The sequence below is a fragment of the Scatophagus argus genome, chromosome 17, assembly GCF_020382885.2.
Source record: "Scatophagus argus isolate fScaArg1 chromosome 17, fScaArg1.pri, whole genome shotgun sequence".
NCBI lineage: Eukaryota > Metazoa > Chordata > Actinopteri > Scatophagidae > Scatophagus > Scatophagus argus.
Genome location: NC_058509.1, coordinates 7,346,736 through 7,358,418, shown reverse-complemented (window position 1 = coordinate 7,358,418; position 11,683 = coordinate 7,346,736). Strand labels below are relative to the sequence as shown.

The following is an 11,683-nucleotide window of genomic DNA, read 5'->3' as shown; positions in this document are numbered from 1 at the left end:
ATCTATATCTATCTATATGCCATAACTACATTAGATCTTAATTTAAAATAGTTACATTTTGGCATTTTTTGGAAACTAGCCACAAATTATTGGAAGAATAACAGCATAAAGTGTTTTCACAATAATGTAGTGCTTTTTATTAAAAAAACAAACAAACAAAAAACAAATATAAAACAAAAAAGTAAAAACCAACGGCATTTTTCATGACTTAAGAATCATAATTACAAACTTTTAACGAGTGGAAGAAGTTTTTTGACAAACTGTACACATCACAAAATGTCCGCCAGTCTGCCATTTACAATGCTTGCATCTTATTTTGTGATTGTCTAAAAATAACTAAACGAATCACACAAAACACACAAATACAAGTACAAGCATTATACAATGACTGCTATCACAAAACGGAGCCATTTCCTATTTGAAACAAAAACAAAAATAATAACATGATATCGGGCTGACAGCTTTACTTTTGCTTCTGTCACTGTTTAAAAATATCATAACATTTTTATGTTGGTTTGTTTTTTTAGTGTTCAACACTTTGCAGCAAAAAACAAGGAGTACATTTCTCCTTAAAAGAAATATTATTAACAATATTCAGTGACAAAGGTGTCGTTGCTGAGTCACTGTCATGTCCCAATGCCTTCTGTGTCCGTTCGACATTCTTCTCGCTCATGCAGTATATAGATGAATTTCATTTATAGGCAACAAAAACTCAGCTTAAGATTTTATGTCTTCAGGACAGTTAAGGTGAGATTTTATGGACATTAAAAAATCTTTTTCCTCCGAGCTTAAGTGTCTTCATTATAGTAATACAAACGGAAGAAATTATAATATTATCATTATTATAATAATCATAATACATTTAGGGCTGAGTCCTGTACAGTACAATAATAAACAAAATCCATTTTCAAGATATTGCTTTTGGAGACACTCCTCAATGTAAAGTGTGTATATTTACATAACTTGGCACTGTACAGCTTCTCGTTTCCTCTCTCTCTCTCTCCGTCAGTGTCTCATTCGTGTCACTTTCCTGTCAGTTTACCGCACTGGGACATTGCAGGCTGTCCCTTTTTAGCAGAGGCATTTGGGGGGGAAAAAACAAAGAAATCTCATCAAATATCACAATTTCTTTTTAAAACATTCTCCATGGCAACCAGGAACATAGTTTAAAGACAAAAAAAGATCTTAAGTCCCTTCCCCTCCCAATGTACAGTATACACCGCCCCACCCGTCTCACAGAATATAAGAAAATATGACCATCACGATACATTTCATGTTACGTATTGTTTTCCATAGTTTTCTTAAAACTGTTAATTGCCATCGAGCCCTTAATTTTTTTTTCAATTTTTTTAAAAGGTATATCTTCAAGAAATCTGGCAGAGTATAGACACACATTAAGTGTGTACGCACGCACACACTTGCACACAAGGCAGTCGGAGAGCACGGCTGGGTAAGGCGTTGAGCCGGTGTCCCCCCGCACGCCTGATTTTAAGCTGGTGAATTATGTTACTTCAAAAAAGAGGGGCGAAGCTGACTGCCTCACAAGAAAATCAAAAACCTCAACAAGACACTTTGACTGACAAAAGCGCACACTCAACCCCCCCCCTCCCCTCCCTTAACTCTGAAAACAAACACACCCCAAGTCTCGTCTCTTCCTAAATGAGTTACTACAGTATAACAGGAAAAAAGATAATAAAATTTTTAACTTTCTTTTTTTTTTCAGACTGCATCATCCAATACTGTGTGTTAGTGTGTTTTCATTATAGATACATTACACAGAGCTTCACAATATCCATGGTACCAAAAGTGCAGTTCACCGCCCTCATTCTCTCTTTCTAATGAGCAGCATCTGAGCACACTGCTCAACTTACATTTCTCCTATGTCATTTCCCCCCCACAGTCTCGGCACAGCTCTTCTCTCGTCTGATATATTTTGTCATTGCAGCTAAGTCCCACTAGGGGGAAATATTCTCCAGCATTCACATCTCCATTGGACTGAAACAACGAACCATCCCTCCCTCAATCCATCTCTATTCAGTACCACTTGTTTCATTTCTGATGCTTGCTAGTGGAATTTATCTACCCATGTCTGTAATATTAAAATGCATTTAAGTGCATGGGGTATTTCTCCTATGTTCATTTTTTTAAAAAAAAGGTTTTGCATCATACTACTTATATAAGCAAGAAGTCTGGGTCAGCTCTCTCTTCGTGCTCCTTGAGAACTCTTGAAAAGCTGAAACTGTCATGGAGTCAGCGCTTCCAAACCCCCTCCACCCTCTCAGAGTTGAGATGACAGTCTTGGAAGAAGTAAACTGGAAGAGGCCCCCAGGGATGCATTGTGGTCCTTAATAGTCAGACAACCAACAATGCTCATTTCCCTTCTTGCTGTCTCTCCATTTTCTGCCCCTTGCTTACAAAAGTGAAAGGCAGTGTGCTTAACAGGCACGTAGCGATGTTATTTCCTGCCCACGAAATCACCGAATCCGAGCGTCCGCCGCCGTAACCGCCGCCCTGCACCTTCCTCCAGGAGATAAGTGACATCTATGGCTGTTGGAAGAACACAAAAAAAAGAGAAAGGGAATTAGGAGCTTAGAGAGAAACAGCTGACACACTGGGTATGTTAACAAAGAAACTGCAGAAGCAAACGTAGGCAAAGGTGTCTTCTGTTACTGATGCATGAAGCTTAAAAGTGTTCAAAAAGTCTGACAGAATTGGTAACGTCATGTAAGCCCGTAGCGTGTGTCCAAAAATGTTTACAGCTCTCTGAAATCCCCAGTGAGACTACTGACAAGTATCAAATTCTAGTTTATCATAAGAAAAACCTGTCTTAACAAGTTGTAGTATACTCCTTTATTCATCCACAAATAAAAGCAGCTGCAGATCAAGGCTGGTGATATGAAAACACCAACACCAACATCTTAGTCTATCTCTTAATGCTTTGTGACTTCCCAATAATGTTAATGGCATTCAGGCCCAAGCCTGAGGATTCTTCCTAAAGATGTAAATCTTTATGAAATGGCTTACATATAGTTTTGTTTTAAAGAAAAAAATAGGTAACTACCTTAAACAGCTGAGTACTCTGGGTGTTAGAAAATTTTATTCAAAGGTAAAAAAGAAGAAGTACATCTGTTAGGCACTATTTTTCAGCAGCCAGTGAATACACTTGAATACACTGGCTCTCAAGTTCCCTTAATTGAATGATTTCTTGCGCAGTATCACTCTGTCCACCATGCTCAGATTACAAACAAAGATCCTACATATTCAAAGAGTATGCTTATCTCACAAAAAATAAAACAGCATAAACACTACTATAACTAAAAATGAATTTAAAGAAGCACAAACTGAGTTGCAGATTGAGCTTCCTCTACATCACCCACTACCTCTCAAGGACAACTTCTTGCCCCTGCTTTGAACTTAACCATTCAGAAAAAAATGTATTAACTTATTTGAGTGATGCATCGCAGCAAGTGATATGAAAAGTTGACCCTAAGTTATCTGTTGACCTACCCCCCTGCTTTGTTCCCGGTCCCTCACCATTCTTGCTGGGATTTCTGTGCAGCAGATCCAGCAGAATTTTGTTGAGCCGCTCCCTCTGGGCCTCCCTCCTGCCCAGCACTGGGTGGTGTAGCGGCGACGAGGCAGAGGACGACGGGAGCTCGAGCATCTCTCCTAATCTCTCTGTGGAACCTTCCTCCAGCTCCTTCCGCTCCTCAGTGTCCTGCCCTTCCTCTTCATCATCCTCCTCGTCTTCATCCTCTTCTCCCTCCCCGTCTCGTTCTGCTCTTCTGGGCTTGGATGAGAGAAGTTCAGGATCCTCCGGAGCCATGTCCACGTCGTCCTCCACTCCTCTCCCGTTGTCAGTCTCAGGTGGGAAGTCATCACCCCGGCCGCAAGAAGAGCCGTCGTCCTCGCAGCCTCCGGCTCCTTTGGGTCGTTCGCTCTTCCAGGCAGAACGGCCCCCGTTCCTCTTATAGTTGTCAGGTACATAGTGAGGCTGCAAAAATGTGACAATCAGACCGGATCAAACAGTGTTTTCAAACACTTATTTATCATTTTATTTAGATGGTTAGGCTTTGCAAATGGAAATCATCTTAGATTAGCTTTCTGTGATGGACACTTAGCTGACACAAACCTGGACTAATTTAATGAACAAAAGAGAACACTAAGCTGAAAACTAAGAACAAGCAAGGCTTTCCTGAAGCTGTGCAGTGTAACAGAATTGCATGGGAAGCTATTGCCTCTCTTCAAAACTGTTATACAATCTACATAGGAAATAATTAGCCACAGAAGTGTACAGTTGTCGATGTGACAAAAGCACAAAACAGAGAAGTGGATGTGGTTCACTGCAAACAACATGGTTTGTATCAGAAACAAAAAGCAGGTGTGGTTTCCCTCATTTGTTTCTGGTTAAGCACACCTTCAAGCGTCATTGTGCTGCAGGCAGCCTAAACCCTGTGAGCAAGATCAAATGCCGAGGCAAAATGTGCCCTGGGATGTAATATTACCTCCTCTCTTAAAATATCTTTCAGCTTGTATAAATCAGTAATAGATCCCAGTGCTGCAGCCCCACCCTGTCAGGACCCCCATCACTCTCACCGAGAAGTCTCTTTTGGGCGTGAGCCGCTTGGGGAAGTGGTTGAAGGCATATGGCTTGGTGCAGACTGGGTAGCGGTTACGGTGGATCTTGTAGAACAGGTGAGCCGACCTGTCCAACCGGTAATCACAGATGTACACATCTTGCTCTTTTACATTCTTCGGCCGTCCTGAAGGAAGGAACACATTTTGCATTTGGGGCAGTTCCTACACTTCACTGAGCTTCACACAAGTTACAAGGAAACCTCAGCAGCAGTTGTTCAAAGATTTGCAAATTCAATAAGAACATAAACCCATCCAACCCAGCATGTGAGACTCTCACCTTTGCAATATGTGTAGAGATCAAGGACACAACAGGTTCCCACCACGGCCTCCAGGGGGATGATCTCGTAGAGCGGCATCCGGAATAATTCGTTCTGGTAGAAGCGTCGTGATGGAGAATGATGTGTCTCATGAGGACGGAAGTAGTGGTGGCCAAAGGCAAACCTCTCACCCCTTTAGAGTTTAAGTGGATAAAGCAAAGGAGAGTAAATTAAACAAAGCAATAATTTGTAATGCAACCTGATGAGCGCTATGATATCAAAAAGCAGTTACTGCAACACACTGTTTTCATGCAAATGATTCTCACTAGTAATTATCTACAACACATGATGATAGTTGTTCAAAACACCAGATATGATCAACTTACTTTTCATTCTTCCACAGTTTCTCAATTCGGAAGATGTCGAGTTTGTCCCGGTTGATGTGAGACAAGAGACGGTAAGACTGTCTGAGAGGTTGGCCCTCAGGTGTGCGTCTGCTGTCTCTCATCAGATACACACAGTCACCTGCACACAAGAAACAGACACTGATTGGTTGCTTGTCCTCAACTGTGAAACTTTACAAGAAAGTCTCTCTCTGGCATTTAAGTTGCTGCAGTAGAGTAAAATATCTCGGTACAGTAACACTTCTCTGCATGAAATCTGAAGGGGATCAACTTTGACAAGTCAAACTATTTAAAGGAAACAAGATCATTTAGTAGACTTGACTGAGATTCACTTCAGTTCTGTGATACAAAAAGTGGCCTGTTGTTTTTCCAAGAAAAACTTCAGTGTGTTCAAATGTGACCATTTACAAAACTCATTTGAGTTGCACTGCTGGTTTCTTTACCTTGATGTAGCAGCAGGTCATCTCTGAGGAGGCAGATGTAGTAGACAGAGCCAGCCTGGGCGTAGCCAGGCTGGGGTATCATGGGAACTTCCTGTAACAACATTAAGACACATGGGCAAGTTTAGAAAAGGACTGAAGTGACATCAATTTTACTGCCACAAGAAAGTATTCAGTTGAACATTCGTGGTTTGTTTGAGGGCACAGACGTACCCTGTCAACAGGCCGCGGGTCACACTGCTCACACAGGTAGTGCTCCACCTCGGTCTCCAGCCGCATGCAGTCAAAATGCTGCCACACCTGCAGTGACAAAAACAACTGCTGACTGAACTGTGACTGCAGCTGTGGTAGTTTCACTCCATATTTGTAACCATCCTTGTTTTTTCACATCTGAAGAAAAAAGGTCTTTGACATAGTACTGCTTGGTTAGGTATAGTTTTAAGATAAAGTCATGTAACCTGTCAGCCTACAAGACTAAAAGAAATCCATCTTTCTCTCCATGCTATTAAAAATATAGATTTCCACTTGCTCCTCTCAGTCTTGGGATTGAGAGCCTGCCTCTCACCATGCATTTTTCACACTGGATCATGAGGCCCTCGTCCTTGTACATTCCGCAGATGCAACGGATGATGTCGTCATCCTTGTTGTGGGAACCCGGCCCTCCGTGGTGATGGTGGCCATGGTCGCGCTCCAGCAAATCTGAGCTGTCGGCCTCGCTGGCAGTCTCGCCCACAATCTCATCAATCTGGACAGCAGCCTCATGACGAGCGCTGTAGTAGGCTTTCCGCAGCCGACACACGTCCCTGCCTACCGATGACTTCCTGCCGTAATATTTCTGGTGAAAAAACAAGACAGTTGTAAATGCAGCTGCTTTTTCACCCGATCCCATGAAATGATAAACAGGAAATCTTTGCGAATCTGTTACAATGTTCTGACAAACAGCATGAAGACATAGAGATAGATAGAAATCATGTAAAAGTCAGAAGAATGTACATTTGACCTCAGAATTACACACGTATCATTCACTAACTCCGATGAGATTCTGAGCTGATCTGCCTACAGGTTTAAAGTCAATTTCCTGCAGAACAAAGGTCACTGACACAGACAGATGCATCCAAAACTGTTGCTGCAGCAGCAAAATGAATATCACAGAGAACGATACACCCTGCAGCTCTCAATTTAACAATGAACCACATTCCCCTCAACCCTTTTTTCAGTTCTGAAAAAAGGCTCTAGGGAAAAAAGGGAGAATCTAATTTAGACGTCCACTTCAAACTTCTCTGACTGGAAGAGTAAGCTGCTCTGAGAGGTTTCAAGTGGCACTTGTTTAAACTGCTAAGCTATACAAATGTAAATCAAAAGAGCCTGCAACGTGTGCACAGAGGATCGACAGTCATGAAGTTATATCCCATTTGGGAGGTGTGGTTGTGTGAGACAAAAGATAGAAAGGGACTGACTGAATGGGAGGAAGAATGGGTTAGCGCTGCACAGAGACAGCATAAATGATCATTCTGAAGTAGCTCTAAGAATCTTGGATAAAATTAGGATCAACAAAGCAAAAACAACTACAGCTCTAAACATACATTTTGGCCATTGGGACTAAATTCATGTCATGCATGATAGTTAAAAGTGGGGGAAAAAAAACATCTCTGCTCCAGGAGCAGTACTCCATTATGGTTCAAGATCTAACAAGGCAACATCTGAAAGGCTTGATGCTGCTAAATGGTCAGACTGAGCAAAAGAGAAAGAAAAAGACAGAGAGAGGGCGCAGCAGTCAGGAGAGCTAGTAAGCCATCACTGAACTTATTTCCCTCATCTTCACAGTTCTTAAGATGCAGTAAAAGCAAACACGAATGCACACAAGAGACTTTTAGTTCATAGTTCAGATCAGGTCTTCAAGTATTTCGTGTTTGTTGGAACTTGGAATGGTCTCAAGGGGCTACGGCTTCAGATTTATTGTTCTTCAAAATACTTTTTACTTTTAGTTTTTCAGTAACATGCTCAACAGGACTATGAAATTATGTATGTAAGCAGATACAAATGCTCTTTCTGCAGTTCTCATTGTAAACATGTGCTCATTAACATTAGGAACTGATGGGAATCCTGCCTACCTCAGCATTGCGGAACACCTTGAGCATGTCTGTGTCGAACGCTTCAACGGTCTTGTAGTGGCCAGTGAGGATTTGCTTCTCGATGGTGCTCAGGTCCAGAGGGTCAGACACCTTCTCATAGTACTGGCTATTCCTGATGGCACACAAAAACCGCAGGATTAGTCTCTGCAAAACATTTAAAACCATTCATTTTAAATCTGGTGGTTTTAAGGGCCTCCCAGGGGAAACCATGGCCCCGACTGTGACAGTCTTCATGTAGCCAAAGAAAACATAATGAGCTGTTATTGTTTTGACACAAAGTGGTTACTGTCAATACTGGACTGGAATCAAAGCGCAGTCTGTCACGGCTGAAGTGTGCAGAACAAGATAAAACTGTTACACTATGTGGGTGCTGTACACCGACAGGATAACACAGTAACACTGCTGTCTGGAAAACAGTAAAACATTATGAATGAACCAGGCGAAATGTGGGTTTGCACTTTTACACACTCACCTCTTCCTGGATGGGAGGTTGACCAGCGGAGCAGCAAGTGTCTGTCCAGCTGAATCTGAGGTAACACACACACACACAAAAAACATACACCTGTCATCATTTCTCAGTCATAGCCCCTTATCATTCTGTGAATATAAGACATTACAGATGGCCCGATCAGATCAGGCTAGAGGTGACCACATGCTATAGAAGTCTTCATGCTCTGCTGTAGCCTACACATGCGTTATATTTCTCAGCATAGACACAAACCCTTGTAGCTGGTGATCATGTCACAAATCTCCTTGAAGATGTGCGCAAGGCGAGCAGTGCGTGTGACTTCTGTGTTTTCCTCAGCTGCGGCAAGCCTCCGTGTGCGAACCGACCGCGACGTCTGCAGGGCCGAGAACTGCGTCAGGAACACATCTGGAAACAGGTCACAAGCACAGTTTTTCCTCTCTTTCAGATCATTTAGATTTCGGTTACATGCTCAGCAAGTTATTTGCAGCTAAGAAAAGAAATTCACAAACTAAATTTACATTCAGCAGTAAAAATTTTCACAGATTCAACTTTTGCTACTGGAACTGTTTTTTTTTTTTTTTACAACTTTCTTTTCAAGTCTTCTTGCTTGTGTGCTCACCTGACTTAATGTTGCCATCATCACGGATGACTCCTCCCCAGCGTGTATATATGGACAGGCTGCTGGCGTCCCTCTCTCTCTCACCCTCTCTCTTCAGCAGCTCCTGTTTCTCTCTCATCTTCTCCCAGTTCCTCAGGAGAAACACTCGGTGCTTCAGCACAAAGTTCCTGATGATTGAGAAAGAGGACAGAAGTGTGAAGATGGCGAGCGTCTACGTGTGCCAACATGCCAACTGACAGCACATACTGAAAGGGTCAAACGTAGTTTCCTCTCTGGAGGGAGCACTTATGAACAGGAAACCTTAAATATCACTACATCACTCTGTTAATGAATATTTTACTTTAAGATTTAAATAGATTTAAAGAAATTTAACCAAATGTTGTTGCATACTGACATATTTTAAACAGCAAATATCTGATTAGGGATGCAGAAATGTGCAAGGTATTACAATCAGTGGGATGAGTTCTCATAAAAGGTTTGCAAGAAACAGACGAAATACAGAATAAGTGCAATCATCCACATCAAAAATGCTCAGTGAGTCTGGTTCTGTTTGGTATTGCTTGTGTCAGCTTGTGTATGAGTGTTTACCTCTCTCTGTTGGACATGGGCTTCATGAGATGAGGGTAAAACTTGTTGCTGTCACTCGACTCTTCCTCCTGAAAATAAAGAGGTTGAAAGAAGGTGTAGATGAAGAAGCTGCATCAAAGATTAACTGAAAACAACCCTTAGCTTATGAAGTTATGTGTTCCTTCTGTTTTCATTGTCAAGTTCAATCATCCATCCATCCATTTTCTATACCGCTTATCCGTCAGGGTCGCGGGGCAAGTTCAATCAGAATTTGTGAATTTCTTAAAATTTTAAAACACTTAAAACCATGAGGTTGCACACTGCTAAAAGCTTATATTTAAAATACACCACAAAATCCTGACAATTTTAGGTCATATCCTAATTCAAATGTATACCCTTTAAGGTATTCTGAGTTACTTTTTTAGACACCTTGTGGCCCACTAAAAGTACCTCTGAGACACATACACATTCATGCCCTACATAGATACTGCACCTGATACTGAAAGACACAGCTAGGCAATAGCTTCAGCTAGATAACGGTAGGCTATAGTTTTAAACCACATAGACCCTGAAGCAAAGCATTAAGGTATCTACTTGGCATTGTGTGTTTTTACGTCTTGTGTACTTTTTCTTTCAAGTTTTTTGGTTTTCTCTACAAAATCTATTATATGATCTTAAGTACAAGTTAACTGCTACCAACACAAGTTCTAAATGTTTTCATGTACATTCATCACTCACTCGTTTCTTGAGCTGATGTTTGGACTTCCTCTTCTCCTTGAGTCGACCCAGCCGCCGAGTCCCTCCTGTCTTCCCAGGCAGCCCGTTAATACGCTGGCTCTTCCCACCGATGATGCCCCGGCAACTCTCTGAGCCACACTTGCATACTTGCTGTAGGCAACAAAACACGAGTTATGAAAATGAGAAAAAGGGTCTTGTCAAATTAGAAAATGCTGCGATAATTGCGTAACATGAAACATCCAAAGTGTTGTTCAATGAGAAGGTCAAAGATGGCCGCTGGTGCTTTACCTGTTCTTCTGTATTGAAGGAATGGAAGTTGTAGTCATAGGTGAGCTCAGTGCCGCTGGAGATCTCCTTGAGAGCAAAGAGACCAATTCTGTACACTCCATTCACGGACCTACAAGAGAGAAGTCAAAGAGAAACCGAGTGAGTGGGCACAGTAGCATTGGCATGATGAATTTTATCACTTTCGACCTGTCAGAAAAGGACTGAATCTTTCAGTGTGTGTTTCGCAACTTACTGAAAAACGTTCAACATGAAAATGAATTTACTTTCCAAAAAATTCTCCACACTCCAACAACTCCCTCTTTAGTTAAGTTTGAAGTCAAGTTTCTGTCTTGACTCAAAACAGTGTAAACAACAAGACAAATTAAAATCAAGACAAAAAGATAAAAAGACTGCCCTGGTTTTCATTTGCTCCAGTTGGCAACCGCTCAACACGTTGTCGTCCCCTCTCGAAACGAGTTGTTCTCCAGCTTTTCAACATTCTTCTAGGTAGAAAGCGCACTATTCTGTTTGCCGGCTACTTGATAATTTATTCCTTCTATAGGGGTAAAAAGCTGGTTCAGCGCATTGTCTTCAGGCACTACAGCTGTATCTAAGGCCCGGCTGCATGTAATCTCTCTTCTGTGACAAGATGGATGACTCATCAGGCTTTGTGCTGAAAATCCTCCATCCTTGTGGAGTCTTTTATTTCAGCCCAGGCACTCTACATTACACACACATCCACCAACAACTAGTGCCCTAGTTTATGAGCTGGTCTGTTCTGAAGGGCAGAGGATATAGTCTGATAGTCCATTTTCTTAAAGTCGTTTGCTGTGTGCAATCAAAGCCTCTGAGGGTTAAAACTGTGATGAGGCATGTTGCAGATTCACTATATACAGGCAAACCACATCTAAAGAAAAATCTAAGTAGGTTTCATTTGTAAAAGTCAGGCGCAGGGAGGCCTGCTCAGCCAGGTCTCCGACTGCAGTGGATTTATCCATGCTGTGAGAACAATCCCTCAGGAAACCAGCGAATTGTTTTGGCGTGGTGCAAGGCCTTTAAGCCATTTAGGTCTCTGAACACTGGCAGGGGCTGACTGAGGTGATCTCATCAGATTACCACCACACAACCACATTAATAAGGTTGGGGTTTTGA

The 11,683-nt window shown here is 41.9% G+C and overlaps 1 protein-coding gene across 3 annotated transcripts in view; it reads right to left on the bottom strand.

The window, feature by feature from the left end:
* Window positions 1–111: 111 nt before the first annotated feature.
* ash1l (ash1 (absent, small, or homeotic)-like (Drosophila)) overlaps window positions 112–11,683 on the bottom strand; it is a 28,176-nt gene continuing 16,604 nt past the window's right edge. For 2 of the 3 annotated variants that reach the window (XM_046417561.1, XM_046417560.1), the window contains exons 13-27: window positions 10,553–10,661; window positions 10,265–10,414; window positions 9,548–9,615; window positions 8,960–9,126; window positions 8,593–8,745; window positions 8,344–8,398; window positions 7,851–7,983; window positions 6,305–6,574; window positions 5,953–6,039; window positions 5,743–5,833; window positions 5,282–5,420; window positions 4,916–5,088; window positions 4,597–4,763; window positions 3,508–3,994; window positions 112–2,547 (exon numbers count right to left, since the gene is read on the bottom strand). In XM_046417561.1, coding sequence (XP_046273517.1) covers window positions 2,456–2,547; window positions 3,508–3,994; window positions 4,597–4,763; window positions 4,916–5,088; window positions 5,282–5,420; window positions 5,743–5,833; window positions 5,953–6,039; window positions 6,305–6,574; window positions 7,851–7,983; window positions 8,344–8,398; window positions 8,593–8,745; window positions 8,960–9,126; window positions 9,548–9,615; window positions 10,265–10,414; window positions 10,553–10,661 — 2,341 coding nt within the window. In that variant the 3' untranslated portion in view covers window positions 112–2,455. The remainder of the gene's footprint in view (window positions 2,548–3,507; window positions 3,995–4,596; window positions 4,764–4,915; window positions 5,089–5,281; window positions 5,421–5,742; window positions 5,834–5,952; window positions 6,040–6,304; window positions 6,575–7,850; window positions 7,984–8,343; window positions 8,399–8,592; window positions 8,746–8,959; window positions 9,127–9,547; window positions 9,616–10,264; window positions 10,415–10,552; window positions 10,662–11,683) is intronic. The other variant, XM_046417562.1, reaches the window with a different exon arrangement.